Source organism: Myodes glareolus, chromosome 6, assembly GCF_982192425.1.
Source record: "Myodes glareolus chromosome 6, mMyoGla1.1, whole genome shotgun sequence".
NCBI lineage: Eukaryota > Metazoa > Chordata > Mammalia > Rodentia > Cricetidae > Myodes > Myodes glareolus.
In genome coordinates this window covers 1,754,183-1,773,748 of record NC_142031.1, presented here as the reverse complement: position 1 = coordinate 1,773,748, position 19,566 = coordinate 1,754,183, and the positions used below count along the sequence as shown (strand labels likewise).

The 19,566-nt window shown below is 55.0% G+C and overlaps 2 protein-coding genes across 4 annotated transcripts; both read left to right on the top strand.

The window, feature by feature from the left end:
- Nucleotides 1-712: 712 nt before the first annotated feature.
- On the top strand, nt 713-2,176 carry Hes5 (hes family bHLH transcription factor 5). 2 transcript variants are annotated; one of them, XM_048418224.3, is made up of 3 exons: nt 713-862; nt 949-1,114; nt 1,205-2,176. In XM_048418224.3, the coding sequence occupies exons 1-3, from the start codon at nt 809-811 to the stop codon at nt 1,483-1,485; spliced, it is 501 nt and encodes a 166-aa protein (XP_048274181.1). In that variant the 5' UTR covers nt 713-808; the 3' UTR covers nt 1,486-2,176. The 2 variants fall into 2 exon arrangements, with proteins under 2 accessions (XP_048274181.1, XP_085546296.1); XM_085690170.2 differs by having other exon boundaries at nt 949-2,176.
- A 1,629-nt stretch (nt 2,177-3,805) lies between these two features.
- Pank4 (pantothenate kinase 4 (inactive)) lies at nt 3,806-18,601 on the top strand. Of its 2 annotated transcripts, XM_048416600.3 has the most exons (19): nt 3,806-3,957; nt 8,547-8,629; nt 8,996-9,210; nt 9,448-9,631; nt 9,848-9,940; nt 10,282-10,435; nt 10,821-11,002; nt 11,540-11,621; nt 11,861-11,961; nt 14,006-14,161; nt 14,254-14,366; nt 14,484-14,571; nt 15,032-15,183; nt 15,913-15,968; nt 16,148-16,197; nt 16,686-16,790; nt 17,231-17,331; nt 17,448-17,516; nt 17,966-18,601. In XM_048416600.3, the coding sequence occupies exons 1-19, from the start codon at nt 3,834-3,836 to the stop codon at nt 18,177-18,179; spliced, it is 2,322 nt and encodes a 773-aa protein (XP_048272557.1). In that variant the 5' UTR covers nt 3,806-3,833; the 3' UTR covers nt 18,180-18,601. The 2 variants fall into 2 exon arrangements, with proteins under 2 accessions (XP_048272557.1, XP_048272562.1); XM_048416605.3 differs by lacking the exons at nt 3,806-3,957; nt 8,547-8,629; nt 8,996-9,210; ... (2 more) ...; nt 10,282-10,435; nt 10,821-11,002 and having other exon boundaries at nt 11,822-11,961.
- Nucleotides 18,602-19,566: the final 965 nt, after the last annotated feature.

Below are 19,566 nucleotides of genomic sequence, written 5' to 3'. Positions count from 1 at the left end.
CTATCCAAAGCAAATTCAGGTGGTATGCCCGGCAGGCTGCACACTTTAACACCCAGCCAGTTCTAGCTCTGCAGAAGTCACTCCTCCCAAGTGACAGTTTGGGGACTGGCAATAAAAGCTACTAATGCTGATCCTAAGTGCCTGAGTTCCTCTCTCATCCACTACCTGTGGAAAGTATGACTGGCAGCACCTGTTTGGGAGAATGTGGCCCACTGCAACACACTCTCCCTGTGGGCAACAGGTCCCAAATGGGGAGCCCACCCGTGCCCACCCTCTGGAAGCGGCTGTCTGTTAATTGTAAGACTCCTTTTTCTGCGCCTGTGGCCTCTGCCAGCCAGCGGTGGGGAGCCGCTGGGGAGTGGGAGGGAAGAAGGGAGAGAATGGGGGAAGGGGCGCTCCTTCCTGCCCTCCCCACCTCCCCGCGGCCTGGGAAAAGGCAGCATATTGAGGCGCGGGGCTCTCAGCATCAGGCCCCGGGATGCTAATGAGGGCGAGCGCGTTCCCACAGCCCGGACATTGTGCCGCGCGGCCCACCTGCTCCTCGGGGAGCGACCATTGTGCCCGCGCCAATTCACAGGCAATTTAGCGTGCGCTAATGGGCCGGCGCCTTTGTGCGGCCGGCGCCGCCATTGGCCGCTGAGTGTGGGAACGGCCGCGGCGCCCGGGCCCCAGGCGCCGAGCCGCCGCCCGCGCCTATATAGGGCTGGCGCGCGGGGATCGGGGCCGCGCCAGCCCGGGACGCCTGGCTTTGCCCGTTCCGCTCCGCTCCTCTCCGCTCCGCTCGCCAATCTCCTCCTGAGCGCCAGGCATGGCCCCAAGTACCGTGGCGGTAGAGATGCTCAGTCCCAAGGAGAAAAACAGAGTAAGTGCCACTCGCCCGGCGCGCAGCGTCTGGTTCCCCCGGGGCCTCGGGTCTCAGCCGCTCACCTGACGCCTCTCCTCCCGCAGCTGCGGAAGCCGGTGGTGGAGAAGATGCGTCGGGACCGCATCAACAGCAGCATAGAGCAGCTGAAGCTGCTGCTGGAGCAGGAGTTCGCGCGGCACCAGCCCAACTCCAAGTTGGAGAAGGCCGACATCCTGGAGATGGCTGTCAGCTACCTGAAGCACAGCAAAGGTGAGCCACGCATCTGCGCCCGCCTCCCGCTCCCCGCCGGTGTTGCTTCCACCGCGCGCGCCCCACTCATGTCGCCCCGTCTCCCTGCAGCCTTCGCCGCGGCTGCCGGCCCCAAGAGCCTGCACCAGGACTACAGCGAGGGCTACTCGTGGTGTCTGCAAGAGGCCGTGCAGTTCCTGACCCTGCATGCCGCCAGCGACACGCAGATGAAGCTGCTGTACCACTTCCAGCGGCCCCCTGCCCCCACCGCACCTACCAAGGAGCCCCCGGCGCCGGGCACTGCGCCCCACCCCACGCGCTCCCCGGCTAAGGCCGCTGCCGCCGTCGCCACCTCTCGACAACCCGCCTGTGGCCTCTGGCGACCCTGGTGACCCCCGCGGCCAACGGATGCCTGGAGCGAACCAGAGGACTGACGAGCCGGTTCCTCTCGTACCTCTCCGTGTAGGGAAGGCCTTCCCCAGCCGCAGTTCAGCCCCAGGTTGACCGCAACCTTCTTTCGAAGGCTCCCTCCCCAAGGCTGGCTGGCCAGCAGGAGGGTCATTCTTAGAGAATGTGTGTGCAGAGTTGTCATTTGGGGATAATCAGGGTCCACCCTCTGCCATGTGTCCGACCCTATGGGGTTGTTTTGTGTTTGCATTTCAGCAAGTGACTTCTGGGAAGTTCCCGGTCACCGGGGGTTCTATGATATTTGTAGAGTGAGGGGTTGGTTTACCGGTGCCCCAGCCTGTAGAGGACTTTCTTCAGGGCCCCTTGCTGCTGGGCAAGCACCCTGCAGGTGGGCTGTGCCCTGGGCACACTTGCCTTTTGTGAAGGCGGAACTGCAGGCTTTTCCTCATAGGAAAGCACTTAGCCTGCGTGGGCACAGGGCCCATGGGACCTCACCTGAGGGTCCATGTGGCCTTGGCTGTCTGGGAGGGTGGGGTCTCCACGATGATCCTTAAAGGATTCCTCTGTGTGGGTGGGTGTATGTGGGCACGATTTTGTATTTAGAATTTGAACTCTTGGTCACGTGGGAGACCACAGACTGCTCTGAAGGCGTCTAATAAAACATCAAGCTCGCTATATCTGTGCCTCTTGTCTGTCCTTGGCAGCCATAGGGGTGGCCTGCCCCAAACAGGGGTCAGAAGGGGGCGGGGGTTGCTGGTGGTCGACTAACAGAGAGAAAGGGAAGGCAAGAGGCAGGAAGAGAAAGAGAGAGGGGCAGGCAGAGCTGCTGGTGCTCACTGTGAACAAGACCTTGGTGGGCCGCCATCAACTTTTACTAGCTCCCAGGGGAGGGTGGGGGAAAAGGCACCCTAATAACCATAGGTCCTTTGCTCTGTCCACTGAGATAGAAACTGAGGGCCACAGTGGATCTCGATGTAGCAAAAAGAGGCTTGGCTGCATCAAACCCGAGAAAGTGTCTGTCCCAGTTCCTGCTTCCTTTAGTACAGCTGTTTAATTCATAAATTTCCTCCCATGAGATGACTGACTAGGATCAGGGCTGACCCATTCCATTCAGGCCATGAACCTGGTTCATTGCCTCAGACAGGGTACTTACTTTGAGGCAGGCTACACAACATCGGCCAAATTCATAGCTTCCAGCTGCCCCAAAGTAAAAAATCTGTGGCGCAGGAAGCGGGAAGGAGCTGGATGTGTCCACGTGTCTTCTGAATGACAAGTCACAGATGTGGGTCCTGCCCATCTTTCCCACTCAGCAGTCATCCCTTTCTGTCTACTCGGCTGGTGGCCCCCTGATGTCCCTGCTGAGCCCCTAGATGTAGTGAGCAATGATAGAAAATCTCCATCTCCTCCCATTTTGCTTACCACAGAATCAGCAGCACATCTATGAACAGGGAGGAGACCACTTCCTTGTCGGTGTCCTTCTAAATGCAGGGTAGGCATACTAAACTGACAGGGACTGAGTTGCTGGGCCATCTTGCTCTTGGAAGGAGCTCTGCCACCCTGCAGGGGGCTCTCCATTCAGAGCATGCCCATCCTGTTGGCAGGCACATACAGAACACGGCTGCCTCCTCCCTGAATCAGATAAATGGCAGCTGTGCATCACCTCAACCCTGCCAGTGAGTGACAGCCTGCTGACAGAACCTGAGAGCAAGATACTAAGTTATGTGGCGAGCTTCTTGGAGGGCACAATGCTGTCAAGGGACTAAAGTCGGCAGGAACTACAGATCACCTTCACTCTGGAACTCTGCCATTTCCAGGGATCCTTACCTCCTTTTGCCTATACTTTCTGCAGATTGCCAGTAAAGCGCCCATCTTTCCCAGTTGCAAACTCATGACCCTCCGTTCCCTACCCCAAATCACTTTCCCCATGGTTGGGCACTCCTGAGTGTAGGGTCCTTAAGCTACTCCAGTTTACACGTGAGTTTGAAGGTCCCACGTCTGTGGGAAGTCAGTCAACCTCACAGCAGGAGGGCGCCAGACTCGGGTGGTCTGGTAGCAGGATCGGCGGGCTCGGCACAAGTTAGCACCCAGACAGCTCAGCGACGGAACAATATTCCAGAAGCTTTGTATTAGTAGCCTGAAGAATAACAGCACTCCCTTCCGTAATCCTGGCCTTTAGGACACTTGTCTGGGACCGTCGAGAGGCACAGTCTCCTGTATAGGCAGAGGGGAGGGGCGGGACTACATTAGCATAATTTATGCACGCGGTCGTTTAGCAGTCAATTATATGCGCATATATCTCCATGGCTGATGAGGCTGGCCAGGCACTTTCAAAATGGCGGAGCGTGGAGCAAGTGGCGGCGGGAGCGGCGGGGACAGTCTGGACAAGAGCATCACGCTGCCCCCCGACGAGATCTTCCGCAACCTGGAGAACGCCAAGCGCTTCGCCATTGATATAGGTAGCCACGGTCCGGGTACTTGAGCGGGCGGCCAGAACAGTGGGCATAGGCGGCCAGCGGGGGCGGCGGGAAGGACGAAGGGCGGAGGCGCGGGCCATGCGCACAGCCTCACGGGTCGCCGCACAGCCTCTTGGGACTTGTAGTGTGTGCAGCGCCAAGGTGCGGGATTGAGCCGGCTGCGGGACTTCAGCTCCCGGTAGGCGCTGCGCGATTGGAGCGGGGCATGTCGGGCTTCGTAGTCCGCGCGGCGCCGGCCGATTGTGAGGGCTCCACGGAGGGACGGGCGGGGTGGGTAGCCTCGGAGGTCCTAGTCGACTCATCCCCTGGGGTTTGGCTGCGCACCTCCTCGCGGCACAGTCCGCCGGACCTCCCACTTCCCAGACAGCGATCGAGACTTGGGGTCCGGACACTCGTGCACTGGGTGTAAAGCTCCCAGCGTGTTCCGTGGGTTTGGTCGCCTGCACTACCTCCTACGTGCGCCTCCTCCTGCATGCCTGGTGGTTGACCTCACTGCCAACCAGCTACCGGCCGGCCTTAGACCCTTTTCCTTGTTGGGGCTACCTCATACCTCCCAACAAGGAGATTCTGTCATCCTTGTGTGCAGATGTGGAGACCAAGCTCGGGAATCAGTCGATTCGTAGATAGCAGAGCCAGGATGGGTGCCGGCCAACCCCCAACCGCTCTGCTGTGCATCCTGTTTCTGGGGAGTTTTGCCCGTGTGCCTCTTGATGCCAGCGTGGTCAATGAGGCCCACACAGCAGGGCAGCATCTGCTGTCTTGGACTTAACTCCGTGAATGAGAATGGATGTGCTGCTGGCTCCTAGCCTCCTTGAAAAGTCTGGATCGTTAAACGACTTCATGATTCTCGTTACTTCTGGAATATTGAATGTGTTCTCTACCCTCATGCTTTTGGGTTGTCTCTCTGAGGTGTCCTTTCTTGGAATGGGGAGTGGATGTGAAAGCAAAGATGGCCTGAGCTCCCACTTTTATCAAGGGCTCAGGAGGGTTGGTGATGGGGAAGTAGGCAGTAGAAAAGATTCGAGTAACCCGAGATAACTTGGTTACTGACTAACTGGATATTGGGCTGAAAGTGGTGATCTTACAGGCCCAGCAGAAGGGACTGTCTACAGCCAGACCTCTCAAAAACTCCCAAGGCAGCTGTCCCCAGGCTTTTGAAACCTTCTCTCCAGGGCTGGGTTTTGTGCTTTGTCCTGTGGTCTTACACTTGTTTGTTGGGAAGAAAAATTTAGTAAATATGTCTGAAAAGCAGTTGGAGTTGATTACAAACATCATTTGTCAGTTGAGAAAATAGGGTTCACCTTGGATAATGTATGTGGCTCCCCGAGACCATCCAACCAGAAGCCACAAAGCATGCGCTATAGTGAAGGACTGCCTCCAAACTGAAGGTCCTGAGGTCAGACACAGACTCCTTTGACAGAAGGACACTGCAGGGGTGTGTTCAGTGTTGGTTTTTGTCTCCTCTCTTTGAAAGCTCCCACTAGCTTGGGTCTTGGATCGGAGCTTACAAGAAGGACTTGCTTACTGTTCCTGAGGACAAACTTATTTATTTATTTATTTTCCTGTAGCTGATGGGACATCACAACTCAGGAACTCAGGATGGGGTCAGTAACTCAGGCACCTACAAAGCAACATGCTTGCTGGCAGTGTTGTTTACAAATAGCCTTCTCCTGTTTCCTCTTTCTGTGTCTCTGGATCGAGGAAGCCTCAGCTGATCTGTGTTCTTGGCGAGCTCTTTTCCTTTCTTGGATGGGGACATTCATGTCAACTAGGTTGATTCAGTCCTGGAAACACAGGCAGTAGGAAAGGTCCCCGATGGGCACACAGGCAGGGAGAGGCTCCAGAGAGTAAATGCTGGGCTACCTGCCCTTCCTTGGTTCTGTGGTGTGCATGTGAAAGTCAGAGGACAGCTTGGTGGAATTCGGTTCTCTCCATCTACCTTGTGGGTCCTGGGATCAAATTCAAGTCATCACTTGACTGCAAGCACTTCTATCTGATCGTCTCACCAGCCTCGCTATAATTCCTGGTGAGTTGCTTAAAGTGCTTTTCCATCTGTTTGCAGTCTTGTCTTTTCAGAAACAGTGCATCCTCAGTGGTGAATGGGACAGGCGTAGAGAAGCTGACAAGCCTGAGGGCAAGAAAGAGGGATCAGGAGGCTTAGGACTATGGCCAGGGATGAGATTAAGCTCATGATACACTCACTAAACCAAACTAGCAGGGCTGCATTATGGTCATTCTTGGTTGCGCGGGACAGGCTGCCTTGTTTTAGTTTCACCAAGGGGGCGTTCTGGCCCCGAAGCACTCTGGTCCTACATGTCTATAAATTTGAGTATCTGCTCCCTTGTAGTCCATTAAGTATTTTCTCATAAAAACAAACACTTGGAAATAACTCAGCCATTTCACTCTGCTGCTGAAGAACCTTTGCCTTGCTTCTGCCCGGCCTGTGAGAGGCGCAGCTGCAATGGGGTGCTGAGGTTCCTGTTTTCCCCACGTGTCCGTGTCCTTTCAAGGTCTGGGAATCTGCAGCTACAAACTGGAAAGTGCCTTTTCTGCCTGCAGGGGCTTGTCCTTGGCATTGCCTTCTCTGGACCTTTGGGCAGCTTTCCCTGGGGTGTGTGGCTCAATGGAGAGCACAGGGGCTGGCTGTGGACAGTGTTCCATGGGTGACAGGCTCTGTGACAATGCCAGGAGCCTGCCTGGCTCCGGGTGTGCTGATAGATGCATGCCTGGAATTCCATCACTTGGGAGGTAGAGGCACGTGGATCTGTAGCCTGGGCAACCAGCTCAGGCTACAGAGTGAGTTCCAGGCCAGCCAAGGCTACATAGTGAGGCCCTGTCTCAAAAAACAATAGGACTGGCCAGGAGGTGGTGGCACACTGGCCAGGAGGTGGTGACACACTCCTTCGAATCCCAACACTCAGGAGGCAGAAGCAGGAGGATTTCTGTGAGTTAGAGACCAGTTTGGTCTACAGTGTGAGTTCTGGGGCAGTCAGGGCTACACAGAGAGAAACCCTGTCTCAAAAAAACAAAACAAAACAACAACAACAAAAAAAAACCCACAATAGAACTGAAGAAAAAGAAAGATAAACACTAAAGAACACTGACTGTTCTTTCAGAGGATCCAGATTGAATTCCCAGCACCTATATGGTGGCTAACAACCATCTGTAACTAACTCCACTTCCTAGGGGATCTGATGCCGGCCTCAACAGACACTGCATGGATGTATTGTGCAGGCGTTTATGTAGGCAGAATAAAAAATAAACCCTCGGATTAAAAACAATTATATAAAAATAAAATCTTTAAAAGCAACAAGCCAGAGTCGGGTCCTGTGGAGGCCTTTGACTTCCTTTGGCTACTTCTGAGGCTCGGGCTGCTCCATCAGCTCAGTTCCTGTGTAGGTAAACCCTACCTGTTGACTCTGTGTCTCAAAGACGCTGTGTGTTGCCTGCCCTGATTTGCTAAGAGGAGAGGCCAGATGTGGTTTGGTCAGTTTTGGGGTCTGCACTGCTTTCAGTGTTGGAGCTCAGACCTGGACCCCATATAGGAAAGTGAGTGCTACCATGAGCTCCATCCCAGCCCTCTTTATCTTGTGTGTTGGAAATGTCACGATGTCACATGTCTGCACACATAGTTTTACATAGCTATATAAAATCTGTGAAGCACAGATAAAAGGAGTACATATCTGTCTTTTTGAGGCTGGCTGAATTCACTTAATATGACCAATGCGAATGGCATGACTTCATTCCTCTGATGGCTGGGAAAGAATTCCACGTACAAGTATACCACGTTTTCATCCAGTCCTCTGTTCCTCAGCCCACATTTTATGTTTTACTGTGAGGCGGTCTCACTAAGCTGCCTGGGCTGGCCTGACACTTGTGCCTGCTTCTGCCTCCAGCCAGCTGGGGTTGCAGGTCTGCCCCTCCAGGCTGTGTACCTGAGTGTATGTGGGGGTGGGTGGGGGAGGGTGGGAGTCGGGACACTCAGGCTGCTTCTCGGGCACCGGCTGCCTTTTGTGCCTCATTGGCGTGGAGCTTTACCAAGCAGGCAGACAAGCTGGCCAGTGAACCCCAGGAATTTGTCTTTTTTCCTCCCATTTTGTCATCGCTGGGATTACAAGCATTTGTTACCACCCATTGGGTTCTGGGGCTCTGAACTCAGCCCCTCACAGTTGCAGGGTTAATGCTCTATCAACCGGACCTCTCTCTAGCCCTTGGAAACAAGATTTTCTTAAAAACTGGCAACAGCTAAGTGTACTTGGAGGCAGCAGGTTGGCTCCATTTCTGCTTTGTGTGGGGGGGGAGGGAAACCGTGAACAGAACTTAAGAATCTGGGGGTGGGGGCAGAAGAGATGCTACGTCATGGTGGCTTATATCCTTTTCCTCTCTTCTGTGCCCACAGGGATTCCAAGTTCACACAGCACTCAGTACCCTGTCCACACAGACTTGGGTGCTCAAGGAAGAGGCTGTTTGCTGACGCATCAGAGTGCCCTCTAAGAGCTTATAGGAGGTGGATCTCAAGGTCTCCTTTGACCTGTTCTGAATTTTGCCTGGTTTGTGCCTTCCCCTTGTAGGTGGATCACTGACCAAGTTGGCCTACTATTCTACTGTACAGCACAAGGTGGCCAAAGTGAGGTCTTTTGACCACCCAGGAAAGGTAAGCCTCGCAAGGTGGATACACAGGTGCCAGGGGAGCTAGACAGGCTGGCTGCTTCCCTCTGGCCTTGGTCCCCTACTGTGTACACATATTAACACCATGGTCCTAGAGATGATTGTTCTTCCCTGACTCCTTGTATGTTGTCTCTCCTACCTTTCCTGGGAATGCCTTTCCTTCCCCTGCTCCTGTGTCCTTCTCTGAGGGTCTTGGGTAACTAGGCCTCTCTCCTTCATCTGCTTTCTCTGCCTTGGCCCAAGCTAACATCAAGTATTTTGTGTGTCACAGTTGAGTGAATTCCTACTGTGCTGGGGTAGGGTGCCCAGGACTGTGTGGATTCTTGAGTCTTAAAGACTTAACTCTTTCCAGGACATGGAACAAGAACATGAGCCACCCTATGAAATCTCAGTTCAGGAGGAGATCACAGCTCGCCTGCATTTCATCAAATTTGAGAATACCTACATGGAAGCCTGTCTGGACTTCATCAGAGACCACCTAGTCAACACTGAGACCAAGGTCATCCAGGCCACAGGGGGTGGAGCCTACAAGTTCAAGGACCTCATTGAGGAGAAGCTGCGCCTGAAGTAAGTGGTAACCTTACCTGTGGTACTTGTGGTGTGCTGGGAAGCCCTGGACTCCCGTGCAGATCGTGGTGCTATGTGTGTGTGTGCTGTCTTGGTGCCATTGCTAGCTGCAAACCTGTTGAGCGGAAGCTGAAGCTTGGCTGTGCTGGGGACCTTGTGGGTACAGTCTGGCTGTTCTGCACTGTCCTGGCAAGTGCACCATGGCTGATTCTTATGACTGTGCTCCTTCCTTCACAGGGTGGACAAGGAAGATGTCATGACCTGCTTGATTAAGGGGTGCAACTTCGTGCTGAAGAACATCCCACACGAAGCCTTCATGTACCAGAAAGATTCAGACCCAGAGTTCCGATTTCAGACAAATCACCCCAACATCTTCCCCTACCTCCTTGTCAACATTGGCTCTGGAGTCTCCATCGTGAAAGTAAGAGTCCACAGAATGATAGGTAAATGGCCCAGCACCTGTTAGCTATGGACATGCCGTGGGTCACAGCCTTCACTGAACATAGGAACAGGCCTGAACTGTCGTTGGCATGACATCAGTTCCGCCCAGGGATCACTCAGAAGAGGGTGACAGAAACTCCTGGGGAGGCTTTGTGGCCTGTACCCCGATGCCTAATGTGTCTGCCCTCCTTCCCAGGTGGAGACCGAGGACCGGTTTGAGTGGATTGGTGGAAGCTCCATTGGAGGAGGCACCTTCTGGGGGCTGGGGGCTCTGCTCACCAAAACAAAGGTATCCCCTTTAGAACCTCTGCTCTGCGGCCCTTAGACAGTCCCTGCTACACGTTTGCAGAAGCCGTTCCCAAGCCTTTATCCTGGCTTGAGCACCAGGTCTTAGAGCCCTGAGACTGAGCTATTTATACTCTGAAGGTCAGTGGCTCTGAGCTACTGGAATTTTGCCAGCTCAGTGGTTAGGTGTCCAGCTTGCCACTCCTGCCCTTACCCCAGGTGCTGAGACAGGGCCATTCACATCTGACCTGGCTGGCTTCTCTTTGGTGTCCAGGGTGGTGAGGGTCCCCCAGCTGCTAGGCCCCTCGCTACCCTGCTCTGCTCTGCTCTGCTCTGCCTCCACAGAAGTTTGATGAGCTACTGCAGCTGGCCTCCAGAGGCCGGCATGCCAATGTTGACATGCTGGTGCAGGACATATATGGTGGGGCCCATCAGACCCTGGGGCTGAGCGGCAATCTCATCGCAAGCAGCTTTGGAAAGTCAGCCACTGCCGACAAAGGTACCTGCCAGGACCTGTCCTTCATGTTGACAAAGACATGGCCCACTTCAGTGCCCAGGGCATCACTGTGCCCCCTAGTGTGGAGAGACAAATCTCACAGATTCCCCCTGAGACTGTCCTTGCTGGGCCTCTAGGGCGCTCCCCTTCCACATCCTGCTCTGGCTTCATTAGAATGTTGCCAGATAACTTCCTCAGCCTCTCTTTCCAGGGAACTGCAAGATAGGAAAAGCAGTTAGGATTTTTTTTTTCCTCTTGAAAAGAACACCTCATTCTTCCAGAACTGGGTCTCGCCTCACATCCCAGAGCTCTGCCCCTCACCCTCTAGCCGTCTGCTGCCAGGGGAACTCACATCACACCCTGGATTCTGTTTTCATTTCCCTCTCAGAGTTCTCCAAAGAAGACATGGCCAAGAGCCTCCTGCACATGATCAGCAATGACATTGGACAGCTCGCCTGTCTCTACGCCAAGCTTCACGGCTTGGACAGGGTCTACTTTGGGGGCTTCTTCATCCGAGGCCACCCTGTGACCATGCGCACCATCACCTACAGCATTAACTTCTTCTCCAAGGTGACTGTAGCCAGTTTCCTGTCCTTGGGCACTGGTGTGGGTTCAGCTCATTCCAGCTGCTCCAGTATACTCCGTAAAGGCCCCCAATGTCAGCGACATGCCAGCCAGAACTCATTTTGCACCCAAGGGGCACATGTGAGGCTCTGGGATGGGGCACAGCCACAGTTCCTTGCCACCAGTCTCCTTGGGAAGATAAATGTCTGCAGGCAGATGGCCCTCCTGCTGGCCAGCTTGGCGTTCTGTGCATTGGAGTATAAGCCTGATAGTGAAGGCCCGTCAGGGACTGTCCTTTAGTGAGGCCACACATGGGTCTGAGGTATCTGAGCCAGCGGAGTTAGGCAGTGGCAAACCCGAGCAGCCCTGTATAGTCAGGCTTCCCCTCAGGTTCCTCAGCCACCAGGCTACCCTATGGCATACAGATACCATCTGTCAGCAGGGAATCGGGCAGCCTTGCAGAGGTTGGTGTGCTGGTGTAATGGGTCCAGAGTGGCTCTTACTGGACACTGACCAGTTACCTGTGGGCTTGGGCTGGGGCAGGGCGAAGTCCAGGCACTCTTCCTGAGACACGAAGGCTACCTGGGAGCCATCGGGGCGTTTTTAAAAGGAGCCGAGCAAGACAGTGAGTAGAGTCGCTACACTGAGCAGTGGCAGGCTGTGCAGGGAGCGGCCTGTGCCCCTGACTGGGGTATCTGGGTTGGGAGAGTGGGGGCGGGGTGGGGCATGAGGTTTGAGGAAGCCCCAGAAAGGGGTAATCCCTTAGCGTGTACTAGACCAGTGATTTTATCCCTTTTCCTCCTCTACTTTCCCCTTTGAATCAAGGGCGAGGCTGACACGGTGACCAGCTTCTCGTTTTTCCAGATCCTAACCAGTACAGCTGGGGTGAGAACTACGCAGCCAGCTCCGGGCTGATGAGCACGTCGCCCGAGCTGTGCCCGACACAGCGGGCAAGGAGCGGCACAGTGAGTAGCAGGCCCTTCCGGAGCAGCCTGCCCAGCCGTCTCCGCTGTGGCCTCTCTCCACACAGACTGGTTTTGTGTTGATAGCAAGTTAGACTTGAGGGCAGGAGGCACTGAGGTTTCCAGAGCTCTTGGGAGCCTGAGAGGCCTGGTGGCCTGTTTGGTTTGCAACAAAAGTGGAAACTAGGCCTCCCTTGGTAGGCCTGCCTTGGTCTGAGCTCACTGCCAGCAGCTTTACATTTCTTGGGAATTCTGTTCACCCTGGAATGTTTTAGACCCATTTCTCAAGTCTCCACAAGAGATGAAATCCACTGTGACGATAGACATTACGGCTTCTCTGGCCAGAGGCAGGCTGAGCACTGTGAAGCTGGTGGGTAGGAGGCTCGTTAGCACATGTGTAGTTAGCATCCTCTTGATGAGGGCTCCTGACAGGCGTTCTCGGGTCAGATGCCCACTCTGGTGTAAAAGCATCTGCTAGAAGCATGATGTGAGCCACACCCACAGGACAAGGTTGCCAACACTGGCAGAAACCAGCTTTTCATGGTGGACACAGCCTCCCTTGGTAGTGAGCCCAGGCCTCTCCAGTGAGAGCACTCTACATGCCCCTGTACCGTTGTCAGTGGGCCAGGCCAGGAGGGCACTGCTGCTCAGATGGAGATCTTCCAGCCTTGGTTTTTAACTCATCAAGTGGCTTTGTTGAGGCCTGCCACGTGGATTTCGAGATGGAGGGAGGCAGTAGCAATCAAAGCCGTCCTACTGTCTGTACTGAAGGGTAGCTCCTGATGCCCTCAGCAGAGCATGGCAGGGGGAGTGGTGCTTGCCCAGCTCTGCTCCATACCTTGGGGGCTGCACAGCCCACGCTGAAGTAACATGTCTGACGTGTAGGTGCCAAGCAGTCCTTTGAGGCTTATATTGCTAAGAGAGACCGAACTAAGGTTTGAGATCCACCAGGGAAGCCAACAGCAGCCTTGGCAATGCCCAAACCTGCAGAATGGGAAACTTGTAATGAGACCCTGGAATGCCATGTGTCCTCGTATGCGGACAGCACGGAGGCTGGGCACTTGGTGGTTAGCCAGTGGTTGATTAGGTAATCCCGCCCCTTTCTGGTTGGTTCGAGAATTTCTCAGGCCTTTCTTGCTGAGCTTGCCACTTGTATGTGTTCTCAGGTTTGCAAGCTTTGGTCCCTGTGGTTCAGTCCAAGTTGAGCTTAACCTAGAGTTCATGTCACTGCTGTTGAAATTCCCTGGCCGAAGGGGCTTGAGTTCAAGGGTGTGGTGCCGCTGGAGCCACTTGAGGTCAGAAAGAGGTGGCCTTGGAGCAGAGGTCATGCTTAGGCTGACCCTGTCTCTCGATAGTTTCTCTGGGCCTGGAGCTGCTGCTGGGCACGCTCACCTTACTGCTATCTGCACGCTGACTCAGCTTCTCTCAGCTTAAAATAGACAGTGCCCGTGGGGCAAGTGATAGTTCCAGAAACACTCATGGACTTGGCACCCATGGCTGTGGGGTACATGTGGCCGCTAATGTAGCTGGTCTTACTGATTGCATCTCGGGGCCAGTATGTAAGGAACAGCCCTGGAAGGCTTCGCAGACAGCAAATCAGGAGCACAGGACAGAGGCCAAGGCACGTGCCAGCGCGAGTCTGCCAGAAATCATGTGGATAAAACTGAGTCAGAGCGCCATCGGGCACCTCGTGCTGCAGGTCCTTGGGCACCGAGCAGCAGGAGCAGGGCTTGTGGAGAGCTAGAGATGCAACTCAGAACAGTACGAACTGGTGTCAGAGCAGCCGGAGGGTGGGGCAGCCTAGGAATCACACGCTGCTGTGGAACTAAGGGTGATGGCCAAGGGCTGTTGATTCAGAGGTGGGAGCTGATCTGCAGCTTTCAAGAGTAGACTCACTCCACTGCCAAGCAGTGAGCTGGATCCAGGAAGTCTGGTTGGTGGCTGCAAGAGGAGGCCCAGAGATGAGGCAGGTGGGATAAAGTCAGACCTTCCTTCGGGATCATGATCTTTCTGTGACATTTCCACCAACTTCTTCTTGTCCTCCTAGTTTGACCTGCTGGAGATGGACCGGCTGGAGAGGCCCCTGGTCAATCTGCCCCTCCTTCTGGACCCATCCTCCTATGTCCCTGACACCGTGGACCTCACCGACGATGCGCTGGCCCGCCAATACTGGCTTACCTGCTTTGAGGAGGCCTTGGATGGGGTGAGGCTCAAGACTCAGCAAGTGGCCCATGTGGCCTGTGGGGCTGTGCCCAGGTGCAGGGCAGAGCTTATTTGACCCTCTGCTGCTGGCAGGTGGTGAAGCGAGCTGTGGCCAGCCAGCCAGAGTCCATCGACGCAGCTGAGAGGGCCGAGAAGTTCCGGCAGAAGTATTGGAGCAAACTGCAGACACTGAGGCACCAGCCCTTGTGAGTCCTGTGACGTGGTGCAGTCTCTTCTGGCTGTGTGAGGGGTCTCACTGGGCTTTCCTGGGCTCTGTGAGACCTGTCTTCTTCAGCCACACTCCATCCTGGTTTTGTCCGCAGTGCTTATGGGACACTAACTGTGCGGAGCCTGTTGGACACGAGAGAGCACTGCTTGAATGAGTTCAACTTCCCAGATCCCTACTCCAAGGTGAGCTCCTCGGGCTGGGGTGCAGCCACTGTAGCCCTTGTGTCAGCACCCCTCAGATCCTCTGGCTAGAAGCTGTGGGCCCCGTCTTCCCCTACTGTTGGGCATCTTGTCCCTGCTCCACATACCCATGGCCTCTGGGGGTGTGTATCCTCTGCCCTCCCGACTGCACTTAACCTGGTGTGTGCCAAAGTGCCGCTCTGCCTCACCCAACGCCATGTAGACCCCAAGACTGCCCCAAATCAGTAAGTAACATGGCACACCCAGGGGGTCAGCCCTGAGTGGTACCTCGTAGGAGCATGACCGCAAATGTCCCTATCACCTCCCGGTATTGTTAGTGTTTGCATCCTCAGTGAGCCTCCATCGTGTGGAGTTGGAGACTCCATAGAAGCTACAAAGAGTGGTCAGGGCCCACCTCCAGGGCGAGCACCAATAAAGCAGTGCTTGTGTGTCTTCCCCATAGGTGAAGCAGAAAGAAAACGGCCTCGCGCTAAAGTGCTTTCAGAGTGTGACACGCTCGCTGGACTCACTAGGCTGGGAAGAGCGGCAGCTGGCCCTGGTGAAGGGGCTGTTAGCTGGGAATGTCTTCGACTGGGGAGCCAAGGCCGTGTCTGAGTAGGTGTCAGGCCTGCTCAGCTAGTCCCTTCCTTTTCTCTCCCTGAGTTGGCTCAGAAATGCTTTCCTCTGTGACTGAAGTGTGCCATTCTGCCACCAGGCTATCTAGACCCAGACCCATCCTGCTCCGGGCAGGCCCTACTTGAACAGTGACAGACAAGAGCCCAACGTCACGGGCCTTTGTGCTCCTGGAGCTTTTCTGGGCAGACCGGTGGGGTAGATTTGGACTCTAGGCTGACATTCTCAGGGTAAAAGTCCAAATCCATAGTCACTAGATTCTGCAGGGATGGATGATACTTAGCGTCTGATGGAACCAAGGGGTCTTACAAAGATGTCTGCACCAACTGAATGCTAGAAGGAGCATTGAACAACTGTAGAGTTGCTGTCTCTATGGTAATTTACCCCAGGTCTGCGCCTTGTCGGATGACCATGCTACCTGGCTGCCTCCTCCTCCTCACAGCTGCCCCTTTGAGATGCAGGCCCCAGTGTGCTGTGGCAAGGTAGCTGAGGCTGCCAGGCATAGAGGGAGTTAGCTCCAGTGCTCTGAGCAGGTCTGAACTATTATACTCCACTGAAGGGTTCTCCTCTGCCCCAGGCTGGGCTGGCTGCTGAGTGGAGATGCTGCCAGTTCAGCACAGCACAGCTGGGAGGCACCTCACCATGTTGGTTTGGCCTGGAATGATTGCTTTGTGGTTTTTGCTTCATTTTAATTTTCTCTTCTCTACACAGTGTCCTTGAATCGGACCCCCAGTTTGGGTTTGAAGAAGCAAAGAGAAAATTGCAAGGTATGGACACCATGGGTGCTTTGGTGCCCTGTGTGGGTAGGTGGTTGACCCTGGAGAAGTTAGGCAGTGGGGGCAGGAGTAACCATGTGGGCATGCAGTGAGAGAGCCCAGCCCTTGTCGAAACAAGCCATTGACACTGTGCCTCAGCTTCCCTGACTGGAATTCCTGTCTCCTCACAGAACGGCCCTGGCTCGTGGATTCCTACACCAAGTGGCTCCAGAGGTTAAAGGTACGTAAGGTGCTTCTGCTTCTGCCCTTGGGGGTTGAAACACAGAGTCTGGACCTGCCCAAGAAGGGTGGCCACCAAAGGCATTGGGCTTATTGTGAGGTGGGTGTAGCAGCCCCTGCCCCACCCCCTAGTGGCCCTGGGGCACAGGTATAGCCTGTAGCCCACCACTTAGAGCTCACAAGCCCCCAGCTGAGAATCTAGGCTTAGGTATGACTCAGTAAAAGAACAATTGCTCGGCATAAATGAGGCTCTGGGTTCCATCCCCAGCATCACAGGCAAAAACGATGTCCCCACTCCCTGCATGGCCTCCTGCAGTGACCACTGCCTGGGTCACCTGGCCTTGGGACAAACTGCCCTGTCCCCATCACCTGCCGTGAGACCTGTGCCTGGACCCAGCCCCTGCGGGGTTGTGGGGTGTAGAGGACAGTGGGGTGTGAATCGCTTGAGTGCACCTGTTCCCAACTGAACGTCCTGGTTTTGTCTTACAGGGGCCCCCTCATAAATGTGCCTTAATTTTCGCAGATAACAGTGGGATAGACGTCATTCTGGGAGTCTTCCCCTTTGTCAGGGAGCTACTCTGTAGAGGGACGGAGGTGAGTGAGAAGGCCGGGTGGGTGGGACCCTTCCCCTGGGCTTCGCTGTTGGTGGGGTTGGCGTTGCTGTGGGCTTCTGGCCATGGTCAGAGCTCCTACGTTTGTGGCAGGTGAGTGCAGGTGAGGCCAGGGAGTACTTGGGCCTGTGGGTGTGGGCTGTAGCTTAAAGCCTGAGCTCTCTCTGCTTCCTGTCTCCTGGAAAAGGCATTTACCAGAGACTTGGGCATACATGAGAGGTTATCCTGATCCAGAAGGCAGGCCAAGAATGGGATAAGAGGCAATAGAGCATGCTCTGAGCACAGCCCTGCCTCTCTCAGAAGCCACAGAGCCCTGAGATTCTTTGGGGCCCTGCTGCCCAATTGGCTGCTACTTGGAATCTGCCAGGGACAGCTTGGTGAGTTTTGCCCAAGTTCTAAAGAGCTGCTGCCCCCTCACCCTAGGTCATCTTGGCATGCAACTCAGGCCCTGCCCTGAACGATGTCACCTACAGTGAGTCCCTCATTGTGGCAGAGCGCATTGCGGCCATGGACCCCATCATCTGGTAGGTTCTGGCCGCCCATGCTGAGCCAGGCAGGAGGTGGGCATAAGAGGGACCCAGAGATATTACAAAGAAGGGTTGGGGGGCTTTACTGGGCCTGACTGCATGGTTTCCTATAGCTCTGCACTCAGAGAAGACAGGCTGCTGCTGGTGCAGACTGGTTCCAGCTCCCCGTGCCTAGATCTCAGGTAACCCAGCCCTGCTCTCCATGCTACTGCCTGCCCTAAATATGACCGGTGTAGTAGCCACTTCTTCCTGTGGCCTGTAGGGCAGGTGGGCAACTGACCCAGGCTGCAGGCCTCCTGTAGCGGGCTCTGCCCGTCGTTCCCACAGGCAGCTTTTTCCTTTCACCATGTGGGTTCTGTGGGTGAAAACTCAAGTCATCAGGCTTGGTGAAAGGTGCCTGAACCCACTGAGCCATCTCACTGGCCTTCCCTTTAGGACTTTCTGAAAAGACTTAGATTGTACTAGACAAAGGACATGTCAGAAATGCAGGCATTGAGGAAGCCAGGCAGTGCTGGAAGGGTGGGCTTGGCTGCCACCTCCAAGGGAACAGGGTTGGTGTTCACCAGGGTGTGCTCAGAGCAAGCTATGGCCAGCCCCTTGTCCAACCTTTCTGCCACCTTCTTCCCTGAAGCCGCCTAGACAAGGGGCTGGCTGTGCTGGTGCGGGAGCGTGGTGCGGACCTGGTGGTCATCGAGGGAATGGGCCGTGCCATCCACACCAACTATCATGCGTTGCTGAGCTGTGAGAGCCTCAAGCTGGCAGTGGTGAAGAATGCCTGGCTGGCGGAGCGGCTAGGGGGCCAACTCTTCAGTGTCATCTTCAAATACGAGGTTCCCACCGAGTGAGACGCCCACTCTGCCAGACCTGCCTGCCTGTCCCTCGTCAGGAACATGATTTACTGTGAGGAGCCTACATCCCACCGGAGTATTGATACTGTGCTTCTGTGACTGACAGCACGTGTACCAGGGCCACCCAACCTAGCGTTTGTCCTGTGGGACACTGGTGTTGGGATGTATTTAACTGTTAAATAATCTTTTATATATATATATACATATATATATAAATATATAAATACACATGTATTCATCTGGTGGGAAGCGGTGCCTGGCACAGCAGGTCTCCCAGAGACCAGATCCACTTTCTGTGTGCTGCTGAGAAAATGCTCATAGCCCCAGTGGTCTGTGGCGGCCCCAGCCGATGACCTCTGTCACCTCTGGAGCTACCAAGTGCTGAACTGCCAGCCTATTACATCACCTTGGGTCCCATTGTTTCTGCCATTCCTGTTTCTTGACTCAGAAGGAGCAAACACCAGTGTCTGCCGACCCAGCTCCTGGGAGAGCACAAGCTGCTAAGCTGCTCTCCTGTTTCAAGAGCTGCTGGAGAGGAAGCTTTGACATGAAGGACCCTCAAGGGTTCTTGGAGGGAGCTGGGCAGAGCCCGGCATCCTATATGGGTTTTGCTGTTGTGGCTTTGAGTTCAGTCCCCAGGGCTCGGCACCTGGAAGTGCCGTGCTGTGCGGTGCCTCAGGTTTACTCAAGGCTCTTGGGCCCCTTCCTTAATTGACTTGACCCAAGGGGTGGATGTGGAGCCACGTAGGTGTTCCCGGGGCTGCACAGGTACAGGAGTGGGGCCACTCTTGGTATCTGAGCTGTGGGAAAGACCGAAGAGGCCAACACCAGCTCCACTAGGTCCCCCAGGTGGAAAGAAACGGCAGCCGAGAGGCACGGCCAGATGCTTATCACCAGCTGAGGGTTCCCTCTCCCTTTCGTGGTGGTGGTTGCTCTGCCTTCCGCCTCTTCTCCACTAAGACCACCAGCATCCAGCCTTCTCAGTTCTGGGCCTGTACCTAGATCTAAGGTCCTCTCGACGACTTGCCCCACTCCTTCTCCTTGCCCTCAGAGGTTTTTGGAGGCCATTTCAGGTCCTACCTTCTCCCCCCCCCCCCCCCCAACACACACCCGTGTGTACCAGCCATTATGCAATGCCTGTAGGTGAGTGCTTTCCAACAGATAGCCACCAGGGGGCAACAGACACTACAAAAGCAACATCCTGGAGTTCTGCAGTCAGAAGTCTTTGAGTCCAGGACCCACTTCCCCAACTTCCAGCCTAGCCCAGGGGCCTCAAGTCATCAGCCCAGGTAGCAGTAGGCCCCAAGCCAGGCATCTAATGTCAGAAGTCCCCATTCACAAATTGGAATATACTCCTTGGTCCCCGAATGGGGACGCCCTCCTT

Bases quoted from the DNA above. Each gene is read 5' to 3' on its own strand.
- Hes5 (XM_085690170.2), top strand. From the start codon at position 809: ATGGCCCCAAGTACCGTGGCGGTAGAGATGCTCAGTCCCAAGGAGAAA. The intron at 863-948 runs GTAAGTGCCACT...CTCCTCCCGCAG, and splicing joins GTCCCAAGGAGAAAAACAGA to CTGCGGAAGCCGGTGGTGGA.
- Pank4 (XM_048416600.3), top strand. From the start codon at position 3,834: ATGGCGGAGCGTGGAGCAAGTGGCGGCGGGAGCGGCGGGGACAGTCTG. The intron at 8,630-8,995 runs GTAAGCCTCGCA...AACTCTTTCCAG, and splicing joins CTTTTGACCACCCAGGAAAG to GACATGGAACAAGAACATGA. The intron at 17,332-17,447 runs GTAGGTTCTGGC...GGTTTCCTATAG, and splicing joins GCCATGGACCCCATCATCTG to CTCTGCACTCAGAGAAGACA.